At 48.5% G+C, this 20594-nt stretch overlaps 1 protein-coding gene across 1 annotated transcript in view; it reads right to left on the bottom strand.

Moving 5' to 3' along the window:
- Positions 1 to 11596: 11596 nt before the first annotated feature.
- Positions 11597 to 20594, bottom strand: part of ABRAXAS2 (abraxas 2, BRISC complex subunit) — a 29901-nt gene continuing 20903 nt past the window's right edge. The window contains exons 8-9 of the mRNA XM_037051156.1: positions 18379 to 18493; positions 11597 to 13756 (exon numbers count right to left, since the gene is read on the bottom strand). Coding sequence (XP_036907051.1) covers positions 13287 to 13756; positions 18379 to 18493 — 585 coding nt within the window. The 3' untranslated portion in view covers positions 11597 to 13286. The remainder of the gene's footprint in view (positions 13757 to 18378; positions 18494 to 20594) is intronic.

Here is a 20594-nt window from a genome sequence, read left to right as displayed (position 1 = left end):
ATCAAGGGTCTGGTTCCAGGCAACCGCATCGCAACAGTCGGGATCTTTTTGCTGCTGGAGGGTCTTGCCCGCAACTGGTGGAAAACACGATGTCTGTGAAGCACAATAAAATGAGGTGTGGCTGTAACAGAGAACTGGGCTCCTGTGGGAACTCGACAAAACCAGTTATTCAGCCAATAAACACACAGAAAGGTGCTTGACCTCACTATTTCCATAGCAGGGTAACTTCACATTGCAGTGACCACCGCTCACACAACCGCAACTCGGTGATCTGTTAAACTGACCACACCAAGCACTCTCATCCTCTGGGGCTGGGAGGTGGTCTCACACCAGTGGGACACTGGGCATCTGGGAAAGTGGAGCACTTGCATGTCCTGTGACCAGTGATTCACTCTCAAAATAGGCGTTGGCCAAAAAGTCCATGTAGTTTTTTCCATAAAATAAAAGATACATTTTCCATTTTCACCATATGTTGGCTATCTCCTGCTATTGGCTTCAGTGGGCAGAGGCCGGGGAGCTGCTAAATGTCTTCCAGTGCAGAAGACGGCCCACGGCAGAGAGTTGTTTGGCCAGAACGTTAATAGTGCTAAGAATCTTTGCGAATCACTTTGACACGTTCAATCAGTCATAGCACCTTCTCCACACATGGCACAAATCTTCTTCTGCATTTCAGTTGTGTTCTTACCTTGCTTGAAATATAAAGCATAATATGCCAAAATGTTGTATATCTTCTTCCGCCTTCAATATTAAAATGGCTGCCCCCCAATTCACCAGTTTTGATAAGTTTTTTAAAACTGCACGCTGATATGACAGCTGTCACAATACAATCTCACAAAATTGTTTCAAATGAAGTTGAAGACAACTAAGAACCACCACAGCCATCGTATGGGGGAAAAAAGACGAAGCGAACTTTTTGGCCAACCCAATATATACCCAAAGAAACACCAACCTATGGTGATTGTTGACTGAAATACGGGACGAGAACGTTCTAGCTTCCACTCTCTCTCTGCACCCCTCTCCCAGAAAGGCCTCAAACGTCCATCCACAGTTGAACAGCTGCTGTGCTCAAAAACCTGGATGAATGTCGCAAGCATAATGTTCAGTGAAAGAAGCAAGTTTATAAACAGACAAGATTCATTTACAGGGAGTGTCTCAGTCAGCCTGGGCTGCTGAAACGGGACACCATGGACTGGGTCACTGATAAACGACAGAAATGCGCTTCTCACGGTCTGGGGGCTGGGAGCCGAGGTCAGTGAGCCAGCGCGGTCTGGCTCTAGAGCCACCTTGCGGGTTTGTGAATGGCCGCCCTCCCGCCTGGCCCTCTCTGGGCGGAGAGCAGATAGGCAGCAAGCTCCGGGGTCTCCTTTTATAAAGGTTCTAATCCCATCACCAGGCCTCCACCCTCCAGACCTAATCTAACTTAATTACCTATCAAAGGTCCCTTCCAAATACCACAATCTCGGGGGTGGGGGTGGGGGCGGGGCTGGGGATTCAGAATGAAATGTGGAGAGGACACAAGCAGCCAGTGCCCCCCAGCGAGAGGTCTGGACAGTGTGTGATGACCTAGAGGGAACAGGGAGGGGCATTCAAGGGCGCAGGTATGTTCCACTCATTATTTTTGCGCTGGTTTCATGGTATGTCTTGTGAAAATTTGACAAACCACAAACGTATGACTTGTTTCCTTTTCTGCATGTGTTACACTGTGATACAAGTTTACTCAAACCAAGGAGAAGGGAAGGGGAAAGACGGAGGGGATAGGAACAGGAAAAGAGGGAGAGAGGGAGGGAGGGAAATGCCACATCCCCCAGCTGGGGAAATGGGCTGACAATTGGTCTCACCAGGTCTCCAGGGGCCCGGAGCAAGATTTCCCAGCATCAGTTGCGGGGAAGCGCACTCCTGCTGGGACTTGGTTGGGCACAGATGGACAGAGAAAGGTGCCAGAGATCTCTCCTGCCATCCCCCTTCTCCTGAGGGCTTGGACGTCACTCAGCCTTACTCGGCACTCTGTGCCCACTCTCCCTGGGTGGGTGGAAGGTTGAGTGCCAGCCTCCGGAAAAAGAGTGGGGATTAATTTGATCCTCCACCTGGGTACCTCCGAGTGGGCAGGCCTAGGGAGTGAGCAGGTGGAACCTGTTCACAGGCTGCAGAGACCTGGCTGACCTCCACCCAGGCCCCAGCAGGAAGGTGGGGAGGAGCGGGCTAGTCAGCAAAGGGGCCGCTGAGACTGCAGCTGCCCAGGCGAGGTTCTCTGGTGCCTGCCCAGCTTGGGCCGAACTGCATCAGTGGTGCCGGGACCACAGGAAGGGCAGGGCAGGCTGAGCCGAGGATAGACAGGCTTCCTGAGCCGGGTGCCAAGCCCTGGAGTCGGGGGCGGGGCTTGGGAGCCAGTGCCCCAGCCTGCTCTTGGCTTCAGTGGCTCTTGACAAATGGTGCCCGAGGTGGGCTAGCATCCTCTGCACTCAAAGTGGCCTGGAGCAGACGCAGCTGAAACAGGAGGCCTTGTGACCCGGGCCACACCCCAGTGCAGCCCAGGCCTTAGTTCCCTCTTTGGGACACAGGGCTTAGCCATTGGCCGTGTGGTGTGTGGCTCCTCACATCCAGAGCCAAATTAGCTAAAACTGAATGAAATTTAAGACTCAGTTTCCCAATCATGCTAGCCCACGGTTTCAGCGCTCAGTGGCCACACGTGGCCAGTGGCTACTCTACTGGACAGTGCAGACGGGGGACATTTCCACCGTCACAGGAAGTTCTACCGAGCAGGGCTGGCTCGACACAGTCCACGGATGAAACGAGGCAGAGGGGACCCAAGCTCCCAGGGACCTGCATTGCCCCACAGCAGCCCCGGGCTCCTCCGTGGGGCCTAGTCTGTGGAGCAGCTGCCCTCCACCAGTGGCTTCAGACCCATTTTTCTAGAAAATTGTGAGTTGGGATGGAGGCCAATTTGGAGACAGCAGTAGCCACAAGCTGCCATGTGTGCTTTCTCCCAGGCTTCGTTTCTGGGCCGGCAGGGTCTCCACGTCACTTAATGCTCCCAACAGCCTACCTGGGGAGAGAAGGGGTGGCCGTCCTTCTCAGGGAGGAGTCCTCACTTGCCCCAGGGCACACGGTCAGGGAGCCAAACCCCAGGCAACTCTGATTCCAAAGGCTGCTCCCTAGAGTTGCGTGAGGCTACTCCCTAGGCCCAGGAGAGGTGGCCAGGTGGCCAGGAGGCCCACTCCACAGGGATGGTCCCCGTCCCCATCTCCACTGAACGGGGGTTGGGGGGGGGGGAGTCTGTGCAGCTGGCCTGTTTCAGCCTGCAGTTGCTGAAGCAGGAAGAGGGTGGGACTGTCAGCCGCCAAGCAGAGGGACTGGCTTGGGAATGGGAGGCCCTGTGTCTTTGGTGGCAGAAAACCCTTGCTCTGCTCCCATCCTGAGAGACTCCGGGAAATGTGCACTGCCCTCAGGGGACACAGTGACTCAGGCAGACTGAGTCACCACCAGAGTGGAAGACATCCATCTCTCTCTCCTCTGGAAAGGAACCTGCTGCGGGTTTTGACCAAAAGAAACATGAACCGGCGTAGCCTTCACCTAACTCACCAGAGGAGACCAGAGTGTGTGTGGCGGTGTGTGGGGGGAGAGGAGGGGCTTATTGGGTGATGGATCCTTCTGGGCTATGAGCAGAACAATTCCCAGAGCCCTTCCTCAGGTCTCCTCAGGTCATGTCACCGAGACCCCGTGATATAGGGGACGTTGAGTGTCATTAGCATCAGGACACTGCAAGGGTGAGTAAACCGAGGCCCAGAGGCTGCACAGCTGAGTGGTGAAACCCATACCCAGCGACGTGGTCCACGTGTGGTCTCAGGCCGGGCCTCCGCAAACCAGGACGCAATCCCACACGGCTCCCTCAAACTGCAGACCCCTCTGCAGGCTCCCTGCACCTACCAGACGAGGACCAGTCTCCATGTCCTGAGGGGAGGCTCCCCTGTTCTAGCAACAGTGGGCCTTGCCCACCTCGATTTCCTCCCTTGCACACTGTCACAAAGCTACTGGTCACCATGGATAACACATCCATAAAAAAGGAATATTATACAGGCCCTGAAAGGTGTGGCTCAGTCGGTTGGACAATGTCCCACAAAGCAAAAGGTTGCAAGTTCGATTCCCGGTCAGGGCACATTCCTGGGTTGGGGGTTTGGTCCCTGGTTGGGGCACATACGAGAAATACCAGACTGATGTTTCTTTGCCTCTCTTCCCCTCAAACAAATAAGTTAATAAGTTATTATTCAGCACTAAAAAGAAATGAGCTACTGGTGGGTGGAGGTGAAAGAGAGTGTAAGGGAGATAAATGATAATAGGAAAAATGCAATGAAAGAAGACTTATAAATAAATAAATAGAAAGAAATGAACTATCAAGTCATGAGACGTGGACACGACTAAGGGAAAGAATCCAATCTGAGATGCTATGTACTGTGTGATCGCAACTGCAGTCACATGCCTGGAAGGGAGGGTGTTCTGGTCCCCCACAGACAGCACGTGTGACTGTGGGCCCCTAAGATTAGCCTGGAGCTGAGCATCCCACCTAGTGACGTCACAGCCAGCACAGCCCGGCAGTGCAACACTGCGCCCACACGTTTGTGGGGGGGTCACTGTAAACAAACTTCTTGTCAGTCCTGTAAAAGTTGGCACAGCCCTGGCTGGGTGGCTTGGTGGGCTGGAGCACCGTCCCGCCTGCCAAAGGGTTGCAGGTTCCATTCCCAGTCAGGGCACCCGCCTGGGTTGTCGGTTTGAGCCCTGGCTGGGGTGCATATGGGAGGCAACCAATTGATGCTTCTCTCTCACATTGATGTTTCTCTCTTTCCCTCCCTCTCTCTCCCCATTCCTCCCTCCCTGGAATTAATAATAAAAATATGTTTGGGTCAGGATTAAAGAAAAGGAAGGCACACACAATAGTGTACAGTCCACAATACCTTGAGAATGATAACAAAGGGCTATGTTGCAGCTCGCGCACTTGCTGCCTACCCTTCTGCCGTCATTTGAGAGCTCTCTCTGTCTTCTACCTTGAAAAAGCACCCGCTGCAGGTCAGTATGCTGTTACATGCATGGCCGTGCCCACATACATGACTGTTACATGTATGGCTCTGTTGCATGTATCTGTGCTGGCAGCAGCCTCACAGACCCCGTGCGCACTACGTCTGTTCAAGGTATCGTGTTCACTTGGCCTTGCTTTAATCTCACGTCATTCTGTTAGGGGACACGCCGTACAGGTTCTTACCCGGGAGCAGCGGGCTGTGCCATCCAGGTTTGTGTCAGCGCACTGACGGTGTTCACACAACGCCTTCCTCAGGGCTCCACTTCTCAGAAGGCACCCCGTCACTAAGGGGTCCGTGACTGTGCAGTCATCCCCCCCATCCAAGGGAGATGCACTCCGAGACCCCCAATGGATGTCCGAAAGCGCACAGAGTGTCCAATCTTCTCTACACTACGTTTTCCTATACATGCACGCCCATGATAAAGTTTGGTTTATACATTAGGTATAGTAAGAGATTAGCAACAACGACTAATGGTAAAACAGAACAATTTTAACCATACTCTGTAATAACAGCTATGTGAGTATGGTCCCTCTCTCTGGTTCCTGATCTGATAACTGAGATGGCGACCGAGTGACAGAGTGACCAACGAGGAGCACCACACCCACGTGGGCACACTGGACGAATGGCTGACCTAGTTCTACGAGAAAGAAATGTTTGGGCCCTTGAAGCCGCTAAAAGAATGAAACTGATCGAACATATAAGACTGGTAAAGAAAACCATGAAAAGGAGCGCAAGGCACTAACAACAACAAAGAAATACAGTATGCCTTTAAAAAAATCCTCATCCAAGGACATTTTTTTATCACTTTTTAGAGAGAGAGAAAGGGAGAGAAGGAAACATTAATGTGAGAGAGTGAGAGAGAGAGAGAGAGAGACAGTGACTGGCTGCCTCCCATATGCACCTAGGCCGGCGATCAAATCCACAACCCAGGCATGTGCCCTGACTGGGAATCGAACTGTGATCCTTTGGTTCACAGGCCAGTGCTCAATCCACTGAGCTACACCAGCCAGGGCTCCATGTTAATTTATATTCCATACCAGTCATTGACTATTTTTAATGTCATCCCGCCTATGAAATAGTGGAATGGGAATTATCAGCCCTACTTTCTTTTTACTTTTGCCCAACTTTACGTTCTGCGGATGTGGAACCACGCCAAGGAGGAGGAGGACGGGCATGGCAAAGGCTCCCGGCCGGCACCCGGATGCAGCCCCGCTCCACGTGGGCCCTGCTGTCCTTCCCTGTGCAGGTGGCACCTGAGCCACCCACACGTGAGCTGCAGGCATCCTCTTTGGCCACAGACACATCGCATGTATTTCCGAAACCTCAGGAGATGCTCTCATGTGACTGGAAGGTCGTTTTTGTGCCTAAGAAAACTCAGTAATTTCCTAATATTGGGTAACCCAGTCCCTATTCCAATCTCCCCAAATGTATAGTTTTCCCAAAGTCGAAGCCAGCCAAGGCTGCTGTGTCTTCTGCCATCTCTTTCAGTCACAGTGGTCCCTCCACCTCCGTGTCCCTTTGATTGCCCAACACTGAAAACTTTGAAGAAATTAGGCCAGGTATCTCATAGAATGGCCAAAGTTCTGGATGCGTCTGGGCATTTCCTCACAACAGAGTCTAACTTGGATTTCCTGCAAACTGGAAGTTGGGCCTGAAGACTTGACTGGACTCGGGTAAGAAAGGCAGTGAGACCATGTCGCAGGTGAAGTGCACGCATAATCCTGTTGCATCAGGAGGCCTGCGACATCATTCTGTGTTCCTGTTCATGTGGCTAAGACTGATCACTTGATGAAGCGTGATGGCAAGATTGTCCCACTGCGAACAGAGATGTTCAGAACTATGGACAAGGAACAGGACAGAGTACATATTAGGGCACTACTAATTCATCAGGGATAATCACGGTGACTGTGTGAGAAAATGTCCTGTTTTTTAGATCTATCCAGGAAGGACTGAGGAGCCAGCAGATGAACGGAGCGGGTGTTGGGAGTGTGTTTTAAAGGAACAGAACAATGAATCACGCTCAAAAGAATGAGTGCAGGATTTGGAGACGGTGTCGTCAAGCATAGCTAAACCCTGAATGCGGACTGGTAGCCAGTTCAAACCCAAATGCCATAGATGACTGTGACCTTGGTCATGGCTAAAGCACTGTCCTGCTCTCACGGCGCACCAAGTGAAAGCCAGTGCAGGCAGCTTTGTGGGACATCGGAGTACTCTCACAACTTCTTTAAAGGGTCAGAGACCTTGTGCCAGTCTTATTAACCTTCTACGGTTCACTCACACTTGTCTGCCCAAGTTAAAGTCCCACGTAACTTTCCAGAAAGGCCAAAGGATGAAGTCTGAAACAACAGCTGTCTGTAAAAGGTAGGTTCTGTGGAGTGACGGTCCATTTCCCTCACGCGAGTTTCCCAGCCTGCTGCAGGCGGAAGTTCTGGGGGCCACACCAGGCCTTGGGTTCAGACATGGCTGGCAGAAGCCCCTCCTGGCCTCGGAGGGAAACCCAATCACGGAAAGAAACGATACTCACAGGCCTGCCCTCCAGGCTCTTCCAGGTTCCTCCGGCGGCCTGTGCAGAACTCTCTCTGTAGATGACGGCCCTGGCTTCTCAGGGCTCTCGACCTAGGAAGACATTTAAACGAAACCTGGCCGGATGTCAGGCAATGGCTTCTGCGGTGCTTTCCAGATTACAGAGGTATTTTCACGTGTGACTCTCCCACGTGTGTCTTGCCTCTGCACTGGGCCGAGTTCACACCGGCCCTTGCGAACTGTAGGGTGACCTCTACAGGCCTGGGGAAGGACTTGTTCACCAAGGTTTTCAGCACAAGGGCAGTTCAGAGAAGTCAAACTCCTTCCTGGTAACCTCTCCAGCTGATGGTCTTTTATTGCCCGATTCCTCACAAACCAGTGTATCTACAGGGTAGTTTTATCTGGGTCCCCGCTTCACTCGCCATTCATGCAGCAAGTAAGGTACGGCCCCCCACTCCGTGCCGAGCCTGTGCTGGAGCTGGGAACTGGGACACGCCTCCGTCCTTCACCTGCCCCGAGGGTGTCACATCCCACTGAGGAGCCAGACATACGAACTCTAACTCTGCTTCCTGTGCTGGTGCTCAGGCGACATGTGCAAGTTGCCAGACAGGTTTGAGCAAGGGACTCGGGCTGCACGATCCTCCCAGGTGAGTCAGAAAGGTGTCCTACGGGTGACATTTAGGCTAGACTTGAAACAATGAGTAGGAAGGATTGTGACAGACTGAGTGGATGGAGAACTTTTTAAGAATTCAAGTTGCATAAAATCTCTCTTCCGCCCTGGCTGGTGTGGCTCAGTGGATTGGGTACTGGCCTGCAAACTGAAAGGTCACCGGTTTGAGTCCCAGTCAGGGCAAACGCCTGGGTTGCGGGCCAGGTCCCGGGTTGAGGAGTGCAAGAGGTAAGATCCAGGTATCTCTCACACATCCATGTTTCTCTCCCTCTCTCTCTCCCTAAAAAAAAACAAGTAAATAGTTTTTTTAAAAAAAACGCTCTTTTCCCATCTCATGTGTACCAGGGATCTACCCTGGCTTCATTATTCCTAGAGTACTTAATTGTGTCCTCAGATTCCTCCCACATTTCTGCAGCCTGAAACGGTCTGAAGGGTCTTCCGGATGCACCGCATTTTATTACAGCTAAACCTCATCTCTTTCTAATCAGTCAAGGTTAATAATTAATGGTGCCCAGCTCTACCAAGCAGTGCCCACAACTGGCTGGCCACCGCAAACATTCCAAGCAAGCATGTATTTGCTTTGAAATCAAATACCTCCCAGGCTAGCGTGTGGATTGGACTCTCAGCGGTCTACACTGCCTAATACTTACCACAACCGAAGGTTCCTCAAGCAGGAAGGGCACCATCCTAGACCATCAGCAAGCAGGACACACAAATCTTGCAGAGTTATCTGCAAGGAAATCATTCTTAGAGTTCCAGATGATTCCAAAAGTCCATTTTGTAGTAGGTACTTTTGCCTGAGAAGAGTGTCATAAATAATTGCTCCAGTTTTGAATCACTTTCAATCTCAGAAGGCATTTCTGAAGTGCTTCTTGGGAATTTAGGAAATGGATTCTGAGCTAAGAAAAACTGACTTGTCTCTAGATTGGGGGAAAAAAATCTGTCAATGCAAAACAAACTCTAAGTACATAATTTCATTTGAAAATGAGATAAAAGTTAATGCAGTGAAATTAGCACCATCCACTAAGCTGGTTGGTGCTGCAAATCTAAATAACTGAAGTGTGGTGGGGAGAGAGGCCCAGGGAACGAGGAATGTTTCCAGACCCTTTTCTGAGGCGGCGTGCATGGAAGAACTCCTGTAGCCAATGGCCTGCTGGTTCTTAAGTTTTTCATTATACAAACATGTTGCAGAAGTTAGTTAGAAAGTGCAAATAAATGAAGGACGAAATAAACATCATCCCCAATGCGTGACTAAGGGACAACGCTGTTAACACCTTGCTGAACATCCTTCCACCCTGTTTTTTCTTTTTCTTTTTAATTTATTTATCTTTAGAGGGGGAGGGAAGGAGAGAGGGAGAGAATATCAGTGTGTGGTTGCTTCTCACATGGCCCCCACTGGGGACCAGGCCTGCAACCCAGGCATGTGCCCTGACTGGGAATCAAACCATGATCCTCTGGTTCGCAGGCCTGGGCTCAATCCACTGAGCCACACCTGCCAGGGCCCACCCTGTTTTTTTATCAAGAGCAAAATTACATAAAATTTTCCCCAACAAAAATCAGATACCTTACATACTATTTGGAAACCTGGATTTTTCTTCCTTCCTTTCCTTCTTTTTTAAGATTTTATGTATTTACCCTTTCAGAGATGGGGGAAAGGAGAAAGAAAGAAAAGGAGAGAAACATCAACCTGTGAGAGATAACGCAGTTACCTTTTGCTTGGCCCACAATACAGGCATATGCCTCGACTGGGAATTGAACCGGCAACCCCCCAGGTCACATGCCAGTGCTCTATCCACTGAGCCACACCAGCCAGGGTGGACACCTGGCTTTCTCCATTTGTCATCTAGCCATCATTCCTGCATGGCAAGAGACCATTCTGCCTCAGTGTTTTAGAAGCAGATTACGGCTTCTGCGGACGCACCGCAATGTGACTGTTCCATCACTAGCACTCATTTCCAGTGTTTTGCTGTTAGAACGATGCTGTCGTGAGCTTTCTTCTGCTGAGCCTGCACAAATAGAAGGCCACTTCTAAGCACCACATGCTGGACCACGGGCAGCACGTGGCACTGAAGAGGACACTTCCCTGTGGACCGGCCAAGGGCCCCCTTCTAAAAGCTGCCTCTTCTCCAGTCTCCAGGCATCAGAGCCACCAATCGGAATGTGCTCTCTGTCCCGACTCTCCGCCTTATTTCAGGAATCACAAAGATCACCATTAAAGGGAGACAGTTAAGCTGAATCCCAGGACTTTCCCCCAGTTTGTTTGCCATCAGGTTGAGAAGTCAACATTCTCCGTGACTTGTGAGCACCACACTCGCAGAGCCTGCAGACTTCAGGCTCCCTGTCTTGCAGAACCAAGGTTTCCTGTGGGGAAAGGATGACCAGAGCCAACCATGCACAAGAGTGAAGACCTTTGAGTAACTGAAATGAAACCTACAGTCAAGGCAAACCAGACCCAGAACGCGGTTAATGACAACGACTGTGATCATATTTTCGTTGTACGCTCCCTGAGACTTTACCTCCTTAAAGTATGGATTCGCAAGATGGTCATCGTCAATCTTGTGATTAGAGCAGTTATCGTCACTGCCCCGCCCCCCCCAAAACACACACACACACACTGTGCCTGGAATTTTAAAACATATATCCCTAGGGTCTGAATGTTGGGGGATAAGATCTCCTTTTTTAATGTTTTGATTCTTCCCCCCAGAAGTCAATTACAACGTGGAATTACACATTTCCGGACGCCTAAGTTAAAAGAATCTGGTCTTCTCTTCGCCAGTCACAGATGTAGAGCAGAACCTTGAAAGGCTACAATCCACATTTTAAAATCCTGCTGAAAACAATCGCCTTGGATTTTGGAAGAGACACACCCCTCACCTGGAAGGAGCCCCACAGCCCCCGTGACGTACCTTAGCCAGCGGGGCCTCGCTCTCAGGCCGAGTTCCTGGGACGCCCGCTCCTGGAGCGCCGCGTCCTGCACCACCTCAATCGTCGGGCAGTCCTGGCTGAGAAGTCTCTTCAAACAACAAGGTCAGTGCTTATGTGAAAGGTTCCTTTTTGGAACTTCACAACATCCAATCTTATTCTCTACTGACATCCAGCTCTCTTGGTAACTTGATACTAAACACATTCTCTTTGAAATCAACAGAAACATTTTAGTAAGCCGGGTTCTTGGATTTTGGTTGAAACCGGTCTCACAGAAAAAAGGAGAAAAAGTCCACGTGGAGATGTGTTTTCAGGCCCTTTAAAAAACCACTAAGTTTCCTAAGAACTGCGAGAGTGAGCAGACAGAGGCAAGACCTCGCCGGGTGCCGAAACAGGCATTGGAACAATGGTACCGTGATTAAATAAGCTTTTATTGTCACAGTTAACTGCTTCGTCAGATACACATTGTAGACTTCGGTATGGCATAAAATAAAAACATATTCCTGAATGTCAAAAGAGGAACAGGGCAGATGGCAATGGCACTTTAAAGGAAACGAAACTCACACCGGGGTGGAAGCCCTAGCAGGTGCTGACCAAAGGGAGCACGTTTGCAGGTGGGTGGGTGGGACATTTCCAACCAAACGGCAGTGGTGTAAGGCCAACAGAACAGGAGACTAGAAAACACAGACTGCGCAGACGGGCGTCAAAAGAATGGCAGTTTCGGCGTCTTGTTCCCAGTGCGTGTCGTCTGGCGGAGCACGGGGACCGGCTCAGCGAGGAAACCATTCTTCTGCAAAACGAAGCTGCTCTCTCGGAACTTGGATCAGGAGCCTCTCTGACAACGTCCCTATTTTCCCAGGTTTTAACTAGTCCAAAGGCAAGGCAGTCACGCTCCAAAGCATTCACTTCGGGGGCTGACCTCGCCATAAACGGTGGGTCTTGTCGCCCCCAAACCAGGAGCCTAAAATGCTCATGAATGTCTGCAGTGGCATCACACATTCTGGGCAAAACTAGAAAACAAGCACTAATTAAATAAAAATATAAGTGCATCCCAACAGGAAGTCTCAACACGTTCCACAATGATCCTCCAAACGGCAGCTTTAAAAAAAGTGTGGTTATTCAGATTGGAAACGAGTATCTATTCACCGAGATTCTCAGACAGCTTACAAAATGTCTTTCCTCCACAAGCAAAACCAACACTAGGGTTTGTCGGAAGGTCTAAATGAGTTACACCCTTTATGTATGAACTCAGCTAAACCCACTGTGTCTGGAGTCTGTTTATCACACACCTCAGGTCGGGACCATGACCCCTTTCTGGGACTCACTGCTGAGTGCCCTTCGCCCAAGACTCCAGAACAGAGACTGTAAATGTGGCTGGTGCAACACAGCAGTCACTGTAATTCCACAAAAGAAAAATAAGTAATTTATTTTATGACATACTTATTTGGATGATTACTTACTGGTAATTAGTATTTCTACATGTTTTTAAAGGCAACCATTTTAAGTGACAATACATATCAGGCCAGTAGAAAAAGTGAAAACAAAGCCTTCTCTTTTGATCTCGGAGTCATGCAGACGAGAGAAGCTACATCCGACTGGTTCCAACCAGGCTCCTTAGAAGGACCAAACTCTCTTCTCCGGCAAAGAGGAGTTTGGCTCATCAGAGAAAGGAGGGTCTTTGAAGGCCGCTGCCCAACTCGTTTCCCTTTGAAAAAGCAAATTTCAAGGCATGATAGTGCAAGAGGTAAGTTTTTGATTTATAGAACATTTATAGACTAATTGTGCTTAGTCTCTAATTACCAATTTATTTTAAAGAACAGAAACTACGGAGATAAGTTTCTCTTTGCCTAAATTTACCAGTACATCCATGAATCGCACCAGAATTAGGACAATTTGATTATCTTAATGATTCTGTCATGACACCTGACACGGCGTCTGCAGGTGAGGCCCTTTGGAGGTGAGGCCCCTCCCAGTTCTGTGCCCTGACTCTCTGGGAGCCCAGGGGTCTGAGAAAGCAGTTCTCCCTCCAGATTGCGTCCTCCAAACCCTCTCTGAGTAAGTGATGAAGAGAGCAGTGCTAAGGGGAGAGTTCCTCTGTTCAGTTAAATCTGGGATGTCTGAGTGTTCCTGGAGCCCCCGTCGGGATGTGTCGTGGGTCGAGAATCCCTCGCATGTGAGTATTCGCTATTAGGGGGCTCCGCAGGGTCCATCAAATTTTCGTAGTCGCTGTCGTCTGATTCCTCCACACTGTCTCCAGCTGCTCCCTGGGAAGGCGGAAGCTCTGCTCCAGCTCCCGAATACTTCAGTCCGGCGCTGCTGGGAGTGTAACTGGAAGAGCCCACGGCTTGAGGTCGAGGCATGAAGACACTCGTCTCCATGCGAGAGTGGCTCAAAGTACTTTCTTGATTGTTTGGGTGGAAATCAGAGTAAGGGGGAGGGGGATCAGAGGCCTCTGCGTCTGCCAGTGTACTTCTACCTTCAGTTGCAAACCCCGTGCAGGGCGTCCGCGGGCTGAGTGCCAGCTCAGAACTTTCAGACGGCATCTGTCTGCTCATCATCACCTGCTGCAACCCTGGGTGGAAAGAGGAAGACACTGTAACTCAGTCTGTCGTTTCCCAGCTGTGCACCTCAACGCACTCAACCGCCAACCCGAATGTTCCGGAAAGCAGTGACACTGATTATTACTGCTGTTTTACATTTGCACAATACTTCATAATTTACAAAGTATTTCTCTATAATTTACAAACTATTTCTCTATACATTAATTCATTTAAGCTTCATAACATCAGTAATGCCATCAGTACTGATGTCATTGTTTCCTTTGACAGGCGAAAAAGTGGAGTGTGAGAGGGAACGTGACCTCACAAAGGGAACAGCTACAGTGGGCCTGACCCTCCGGGCGCCAGTCCCTTAACCCAGCTCCATCGCCCACCTGCTGCGGACTGTGACCAGACTGTGACCAGACGGTGCGGACAGAGGAGGAAGAACACAGTCCCCACCACCCTTGGCAATCATTGGAATGAGTGTTTTCCTTGACAAACCAGGTATCAAAACCACTTCTTGACAACCACCTGTCCTGACACATGCCCAGACCTCTTTCCCCTTAAAACCTGAACGGCCCTCTGTTAGGTGGCCAGTTTTTCCAGGTACTAGGCCATAATTTTACCACATTTTCATGGATGCTCTGAAAGCCCCATATCTGAGTCTACAACCTTGAAGTTTTTTAAAGTATATTTTTAAAAAGGTTCTATTTAGTCCTAGGTGGTATGGCTCAGTGGATTGAGCACCAGCCCGCAAACCAAAGGTTGCCGGTTTGATCCCCAGTCAGGGCACATGCCTGGGTTGCAGGCCAGGTCCCCAGATGGTGGTGCGAAAGAGGCAACTGATATAGCTGTTTCTCTCCTTCATTTGCTCCTCTCTCTAAAAATAAAAAAAAATAGACTTCTGGCCAAGATGGAGGCCTAGGTAGACACACTGTGACTCCTTCAACAACCAAAATAAGGACAACATCAATTCAGAGACAAAGTAACAACCAAAACTGAAAGAAAACTGAGCTGTATGGAAGTCCGACAACCAAGGAGTTAAAATAGACACATTCATCCAGACAGGTAGGAGGGGCAGAGTTGGGTGGCTGAGCAGAGACGGGTCGTGGTACAGGAAGCGGTGACACCGGGCACACAAAGTACCCCGCACAAAGCACCCCGAACGCACAAGGTGGCACCAGGCGCGCATGGCATACTGGGCAGACCCCGGGCATGAGGTGGCAATGGGCAGACCCAGCAAGGTGGCACCGATTGAGAAGTGGGGCACTGTGTGCAAGGTGGCTGGCTGACCGACTGGGCAGCGGTCCCACATTCACAGGCAGATAACTGGGGAGCGAGACAGATCGTGCAACCCAGGGTCCCAGCGCCAGGAAATAAAGCCTCAGAACACCGATTGAAAACACCTGTGGGGGTTGAAGCACAAGGAGAGACTCCAACCCTCACAGGAAAGTTCGTTGGAGAGATCTACAGTGTCCTAGAACGCACACAAGCCCACCCACACGAGAATCAGCACCAGAAAGGCCCAGTTTGCTTGGGGGAAGCAGCGGAAGGGACTGAGGTGCAACAGAGAGCACAGCAAAGCACCATTTTCCCCCTCTCAGACCCTGCCCCCACAAACAGCGTCACAACCAGCGACTTGGGGTGCCCTGCCCTGGTGAACACCTAAGGCTCCGCCCCTCACACGTAACAGGTGCGAACAGACCAAAACATTATGGCTCAAGCAGAAAAACAGCTCAATGCCCCAGAGCCAATACTTCTAAGCGACAAAAAGACAGCCAACCTATCAGATGCACAGTTCAAAATATCGGTGATCAGGATGCTCACAGAACTGGTTGATTTTAGTCACAAATTAGAGGAACAAATGAAGGCTAAACTAAGTGAAATAAAGCAAAATGCACAGGGAACCAATAGCAATGGGAAGAAAACTGGGACCCAAATCAATGGAGTGGACCAGAAGGAAGAAACATTCAACCAGAACAGAATAAAGAAACAAGAATTCAAAAAAATGAGGAAAGGCTTAGGAACCTCCAGGACACCTTTAAACATTCCAACACCCAAATTATAGGGGTACCAGAAGGGGAAGAGGAAGAGCAACAAGTGGAAAACTTGTTTGAACAAATAAGAAAAGAGAACTTCCCCAATTTGGCAAAGGAAACAGACTTCCAGGAAGTCCAGGAATCTCAGAGAGTCCCAAATAAGTTGGACCCAAAGAGAGTCCAAGCTCAGAGAGTCCCAAATAAGTTATGACAACAAGGCACATCATAATTACATTACCCAAGATCAAAATTAAGGAGAGAATCCTAGAAGCAGCAAGAGATAAGGGAACTCACCTACAAAGGAGTTCCCATCAAACTGTCAGCTGATTTCTCAAAAGAGACCTTACAGGCAAGAAGGGGCTGGAAAGAAGTATTCCAAGTCATGAAAGGCACGGACCTACATCCAAGATTGCTCTATCCAGCAAAGCTTTCATTTAGAATGGAAGGACAGATAAAGTGCTTCTCAGATAAGGTCAAATTCAAGGAGTTCATCATCACTAAACCCTTATTATATGAAATGTTAAAGGGACTCATCTAAGAAAAAGAAGGTAAAAAATATGTATACTAAAATGACAGCAAACTCACAGTTATTAACAACCACACCTAAAATAAAAACAAACTAAGGAAACAACTAGAACAGGAATAGAACCACAGAAATGGAGTTCACATGGAGGGTTAGCAACAGGGGAGTGGGAGGAGAAGGTACAGAGAATAAGTAGCATAGATGGCAGGCAGAAAATAGACAGGGGGAGGGCAAGAACAGTATGGGAAATGTAAAAGCTAAAGAACTTAAGACACATGGACATGAACTAAAGGGGGGCAATGTGGGAGAAAGAGGGCATGCAGGGTGGAGGGGAATGAAGGGGGGAAATGGGACAACTGTAATAACATAATCAATAAAATATATTAAAAAAATAAAATCTTTTTAAAAAAGATTTAAAATCTTTAAAAAAATATTTTATTAGTTTTTTTAGAGAGAGGGAAGGGGAAGGAGAAAGAAAAAGAAACATCAATCGGTTGCCTCTCTCACACACCCCAAATGCAGACAGAACTTACAACCCAGGCATGTGCCCTGACCAGGAATCAAAATGTTAAGCTTTCACTTAGTGGGACAATGCCCAATCAACTGAGCCACACCGGTCAGGGCTAAAGTACATTTTTAATATAAAAATGATACATACTTTTACAAAATTTAGAAAAGAACAAAGAAAAATTGCCTACAATTCTGTCACCCAGATAACACTTAAGATTTTGGTAAAGAGATCACAAGATAAAATGTACACTTTAGGTGTAAGGCCCCATTTATTTCCTAAACTCCACTTTTTGCATCCAGCCTGTGCATGTTTCACATATATGTATGTATACTTTAAACACAGCTAAGATCATGTTGACCATTTTATATCCTAGTGTTTTGCTTAAGAGTATATGTTATAATCAAAAACTCACTTAAACTGCTGTACAATACTCCACTATATAAACATACCAAAATTTATTCAACTGTAATACTACTGTTGTTAGTTCAACTATTTTAATAGGTTGTTTCCAAGATTTTAGAATTAGAAAGTTGTGATTAACATTCTTGTGCATAAATCCCTATCTGCACTTCTGATTATTTCTAGAGAATTGTAACAGTAGAAATGAACCAGTCATCATTTATTTAGAAATATAAATTATATTTTAATTGGTTTGCAAATATTACATTTTTAAACATTTTGTTTATTTCAGAGCAAGGGGAGGAGAGGAAGAAAAAGGAGAGAAGCATCGGTGTGAAAGAGAAACATCAATCGGCTGCCTCTCTTATGCGCCCCGTCCGGGCGAAACCTGCAACCCAGGTGCGTGCTGAGTGGGAATCAAACCAGCGACCTTTCGCTTTTTGGACAGTGCCCAACCAACAGAGCCACATGGGCCAGGGTGGTTTACGAATATTCTTATTAAATTACAAATGGTTAGCTACACCCTTCTCTCTTTTACACTTGATATTATTTGTCATATGTTTTATAAATTTTACTCACAAATATTACATCTGGTGGCATTATAGCAAACATGCCTGTTGCCAAGCTGGAATTAATAGATTTTGGGGCCTAATTTTCATTCAACCAGCTGGTTCTTTAGCTTAATGGTACCCACCGCCCACAGCTACCAGTCAACAGACATTTAAAGCCTTTGCCGTGATACTCACTGCCTATGAGCCAAATATAAAGGTAAAAGAGTTCGCAGCGGAGCCTTTAAGTGGCCGTAGCGAGCCCAGGCCACAGAGAGCCCAGGCCGCAGCTCCTGCTGGGCGCGCCAGGGTTGCTGGCAGGGAAGGTCACCCCACTGTGCACAGGTCACAGGGGTCAACATGGGCACGAGTCTGCACTAGTCACTTCTCAGGGCTCTGACTGGCTTCAGCCCTTCCACCTGGGTCTTCTTTTCCTTCCGGTCAGAGACTTGAGGAGCGCAGGTGAAACCTACCACTTCCTTCTGAAAACGCTGGAAGAAAAGTGGGCGCTGCCCCGACAGAGCCTGACTTGGGGCTTGAGGAGCAGAGAGGTTTACGGGATTTACTGTACAATCTGAGGGTTAAAACCAGACTCTTCCCTCTTACTGAATGGTAAAATTAACAGGAAACTCACTTCTTTCTTGTTCCTTTTCATCTTTCCTCTGAGTTATTTGTCTTCTTAATTTGTTCACTTCTGCTTGGTAAGATTCAACTACTCGCTCACTCTTTTCTACATCTGCACACACTGCCTGAGGGAAAATGACAACAAGAACAATTAGTGTAAATCCACTCGTGAGGCCTCCTGTAAATAGAGCATCCCTCGCAGACCTAGGAGGAGCCCGGGCGCTTCGCGGGGGCGAAAGCCAGAAACGTCATGTGGAACCAGCCCACTGAGGGCCTCCAGACCAGCACTCTTCTTATTCGCAGACTTGCTTTCTTAATTTTAAGATGATTATGCTGTTAGTGTGTAAATTCTTGAAAAATACGGGTAAGTGGGAAAAACATATATTTTTCCTGGATTATTCATTTTATTGAAATGGGAAGCCAACTTTTGATACTGGTCCAGCATACAAAGGACACAAAAAAGGTAAGACAGGAATTAGATGCTTTTAACTTTTATTTATAACCAATAATTACAAATAAGATGACATTTAAAAGATTTAACAGAAAATATTTATAATTAGGGAGAGCTGAAAAAGGAACTATCACAGCCAAGATTTATTTACTTATTTTAAAGATTTTATTTACTTATTTTTAGAAAGGAGAAGGGTGGGACAAATAGAGAAAGAGAAACATCAATGTGTGGTTGGCTCTCGCACGCCCCCTACTGGGGACCTGGCCTGCAACCCAGGCATGTGCCCTGACTGGGAATCGAACTGGCAACCTTTTGGTTTACAGGCCTGCACTCAGTCCACTGAGCCACACCAACTAGGGCTCACAGTCAAGACTTAATAAAATGCCCTGCCTGGTAGCTCAGTTAGTTGTAGACTTATCCCCAATACACCAAGGTTGTGGGCTCAATCCCCGGTCAGGGCACGTACAAGAGTCAACCAATGGCTCTGGCTGGTGTGGCTCAGTGGATTGAGCAACAGCTTGCAAACCGAAAGGTCACCAGTTTGATTTCCAGTCAGGGCACATGCCTGGGTTGATGGCTGGGTCCCCAGGTGGGGGTGTGTGAGAGGCAACCATGTATCTCTCTCTCACACACTGATGTTTCTCTCCCTCTCTTTCTCCCTCCCTTCCCCTCTTTCTAAAAAGGTAAATAATCTGGAAAAAAAAAGAATCAACCAATGAATGAATAACTAAGTGGAACAACAATTTGATGTTTCTCTTCTTTCCTCTCTTGCTTTAAAATCAGTAAGTAAAAAATATTTAAGAAAAAGACTTAATGAAAGATAACTACTTGAGATTATATCTATGTAATTTAACCATTCATGCCAGTGCACCCTATGCATGATACTGGTGTTTCCAGAGCAGGCCTTATGCAAGCAGCAACAAACTGTATAACAGCAACCCTGAAGTCTGCTGGTCGATGCTGAGTCTAAAAACGGCATGGTCATGAATTCAGGACAAAAGGCTATTTTTCACTGCTCATTCTGTCCATAGCAGAAATACCAGAAACTGCCTGAAAGTAGGCCGGTCACCAGTGAGCCAGCATGAAGTTTCCAATACTGCTAGGTGTACTTGACCCTGACTTGGAACACGGACCCTGGACACTGCCTATGGGATGCTTTCTTCTTTGGCCCCAGGGTGATCTCAGCCTACTTCCCCCTCCTCAGTGGCTGCTTTCCTTCCTCACTCTAGTCCTGGGGCCTTCTTCCCCAAAGGGAGGCTTTCTCCAGGCCTGGGGGGGCTTCTTCAGCTCCACCCTCTTCCTCCTGGTCCTCAAAGCCTCTTTTTTAATTTGGGTTTTAGAGAAAATTACCACTGAGACAGCATCAGGGGCTAAAGAAGTGGGACAGTGCTGTTAGCACCTAGCTCAGTATTTGGCTTGTAGGAGTTGTTTCCATGACCACTTGTTGCATCAGTGGGCAGGAATGAACAGCTCCACCGTGGTCCTCCCACACAGTGGAGGCGCTGGGCAAAGTGAGTGAACGAAGGCACGGATGCTGCGCCGCTCTGAGTCTGGGGCGGTCTCTGCTCAGTTACAGCTGACAAGACAGCCGTGTTCTCAGCAACCCTGCTGCAAACTCGGGTCCATTTTCCTGGAAACAACACTGTTACAAATGGGCCACAGGACTGAAAACAGTAACATTGCCGCTGCGCCCCAGAGTGCCTACTGCGGGCACAGAAGGGGAGACGGGCCTCTGCAGGCTGGCACAGTGCCTGCTGGATGCGTCTGACGCTGCT

Source organism: Sturnira hondurensis, unplaced genomic scaffold (assembly GCF_014824575.4).
Source record: "Sturnira hondurensis isolate 20B ecotype Veracruz unplaced genomic scaffold, ASM1482457v3 Scaffold0007208, whole genome shotgun sequence".
Classification (NCBI taxonomy): Eukaryota; Metazoa; Chordata; class Mammalia; order Chiroptera; family Phyllostomidae; genus Sturnira; species Sturnira hondurensis.
The sequence above is the reverse complement of the archived record's forward strand: the minus strand, read 5'-3'. Positions and strand labels throughout refer to the sequence as shown.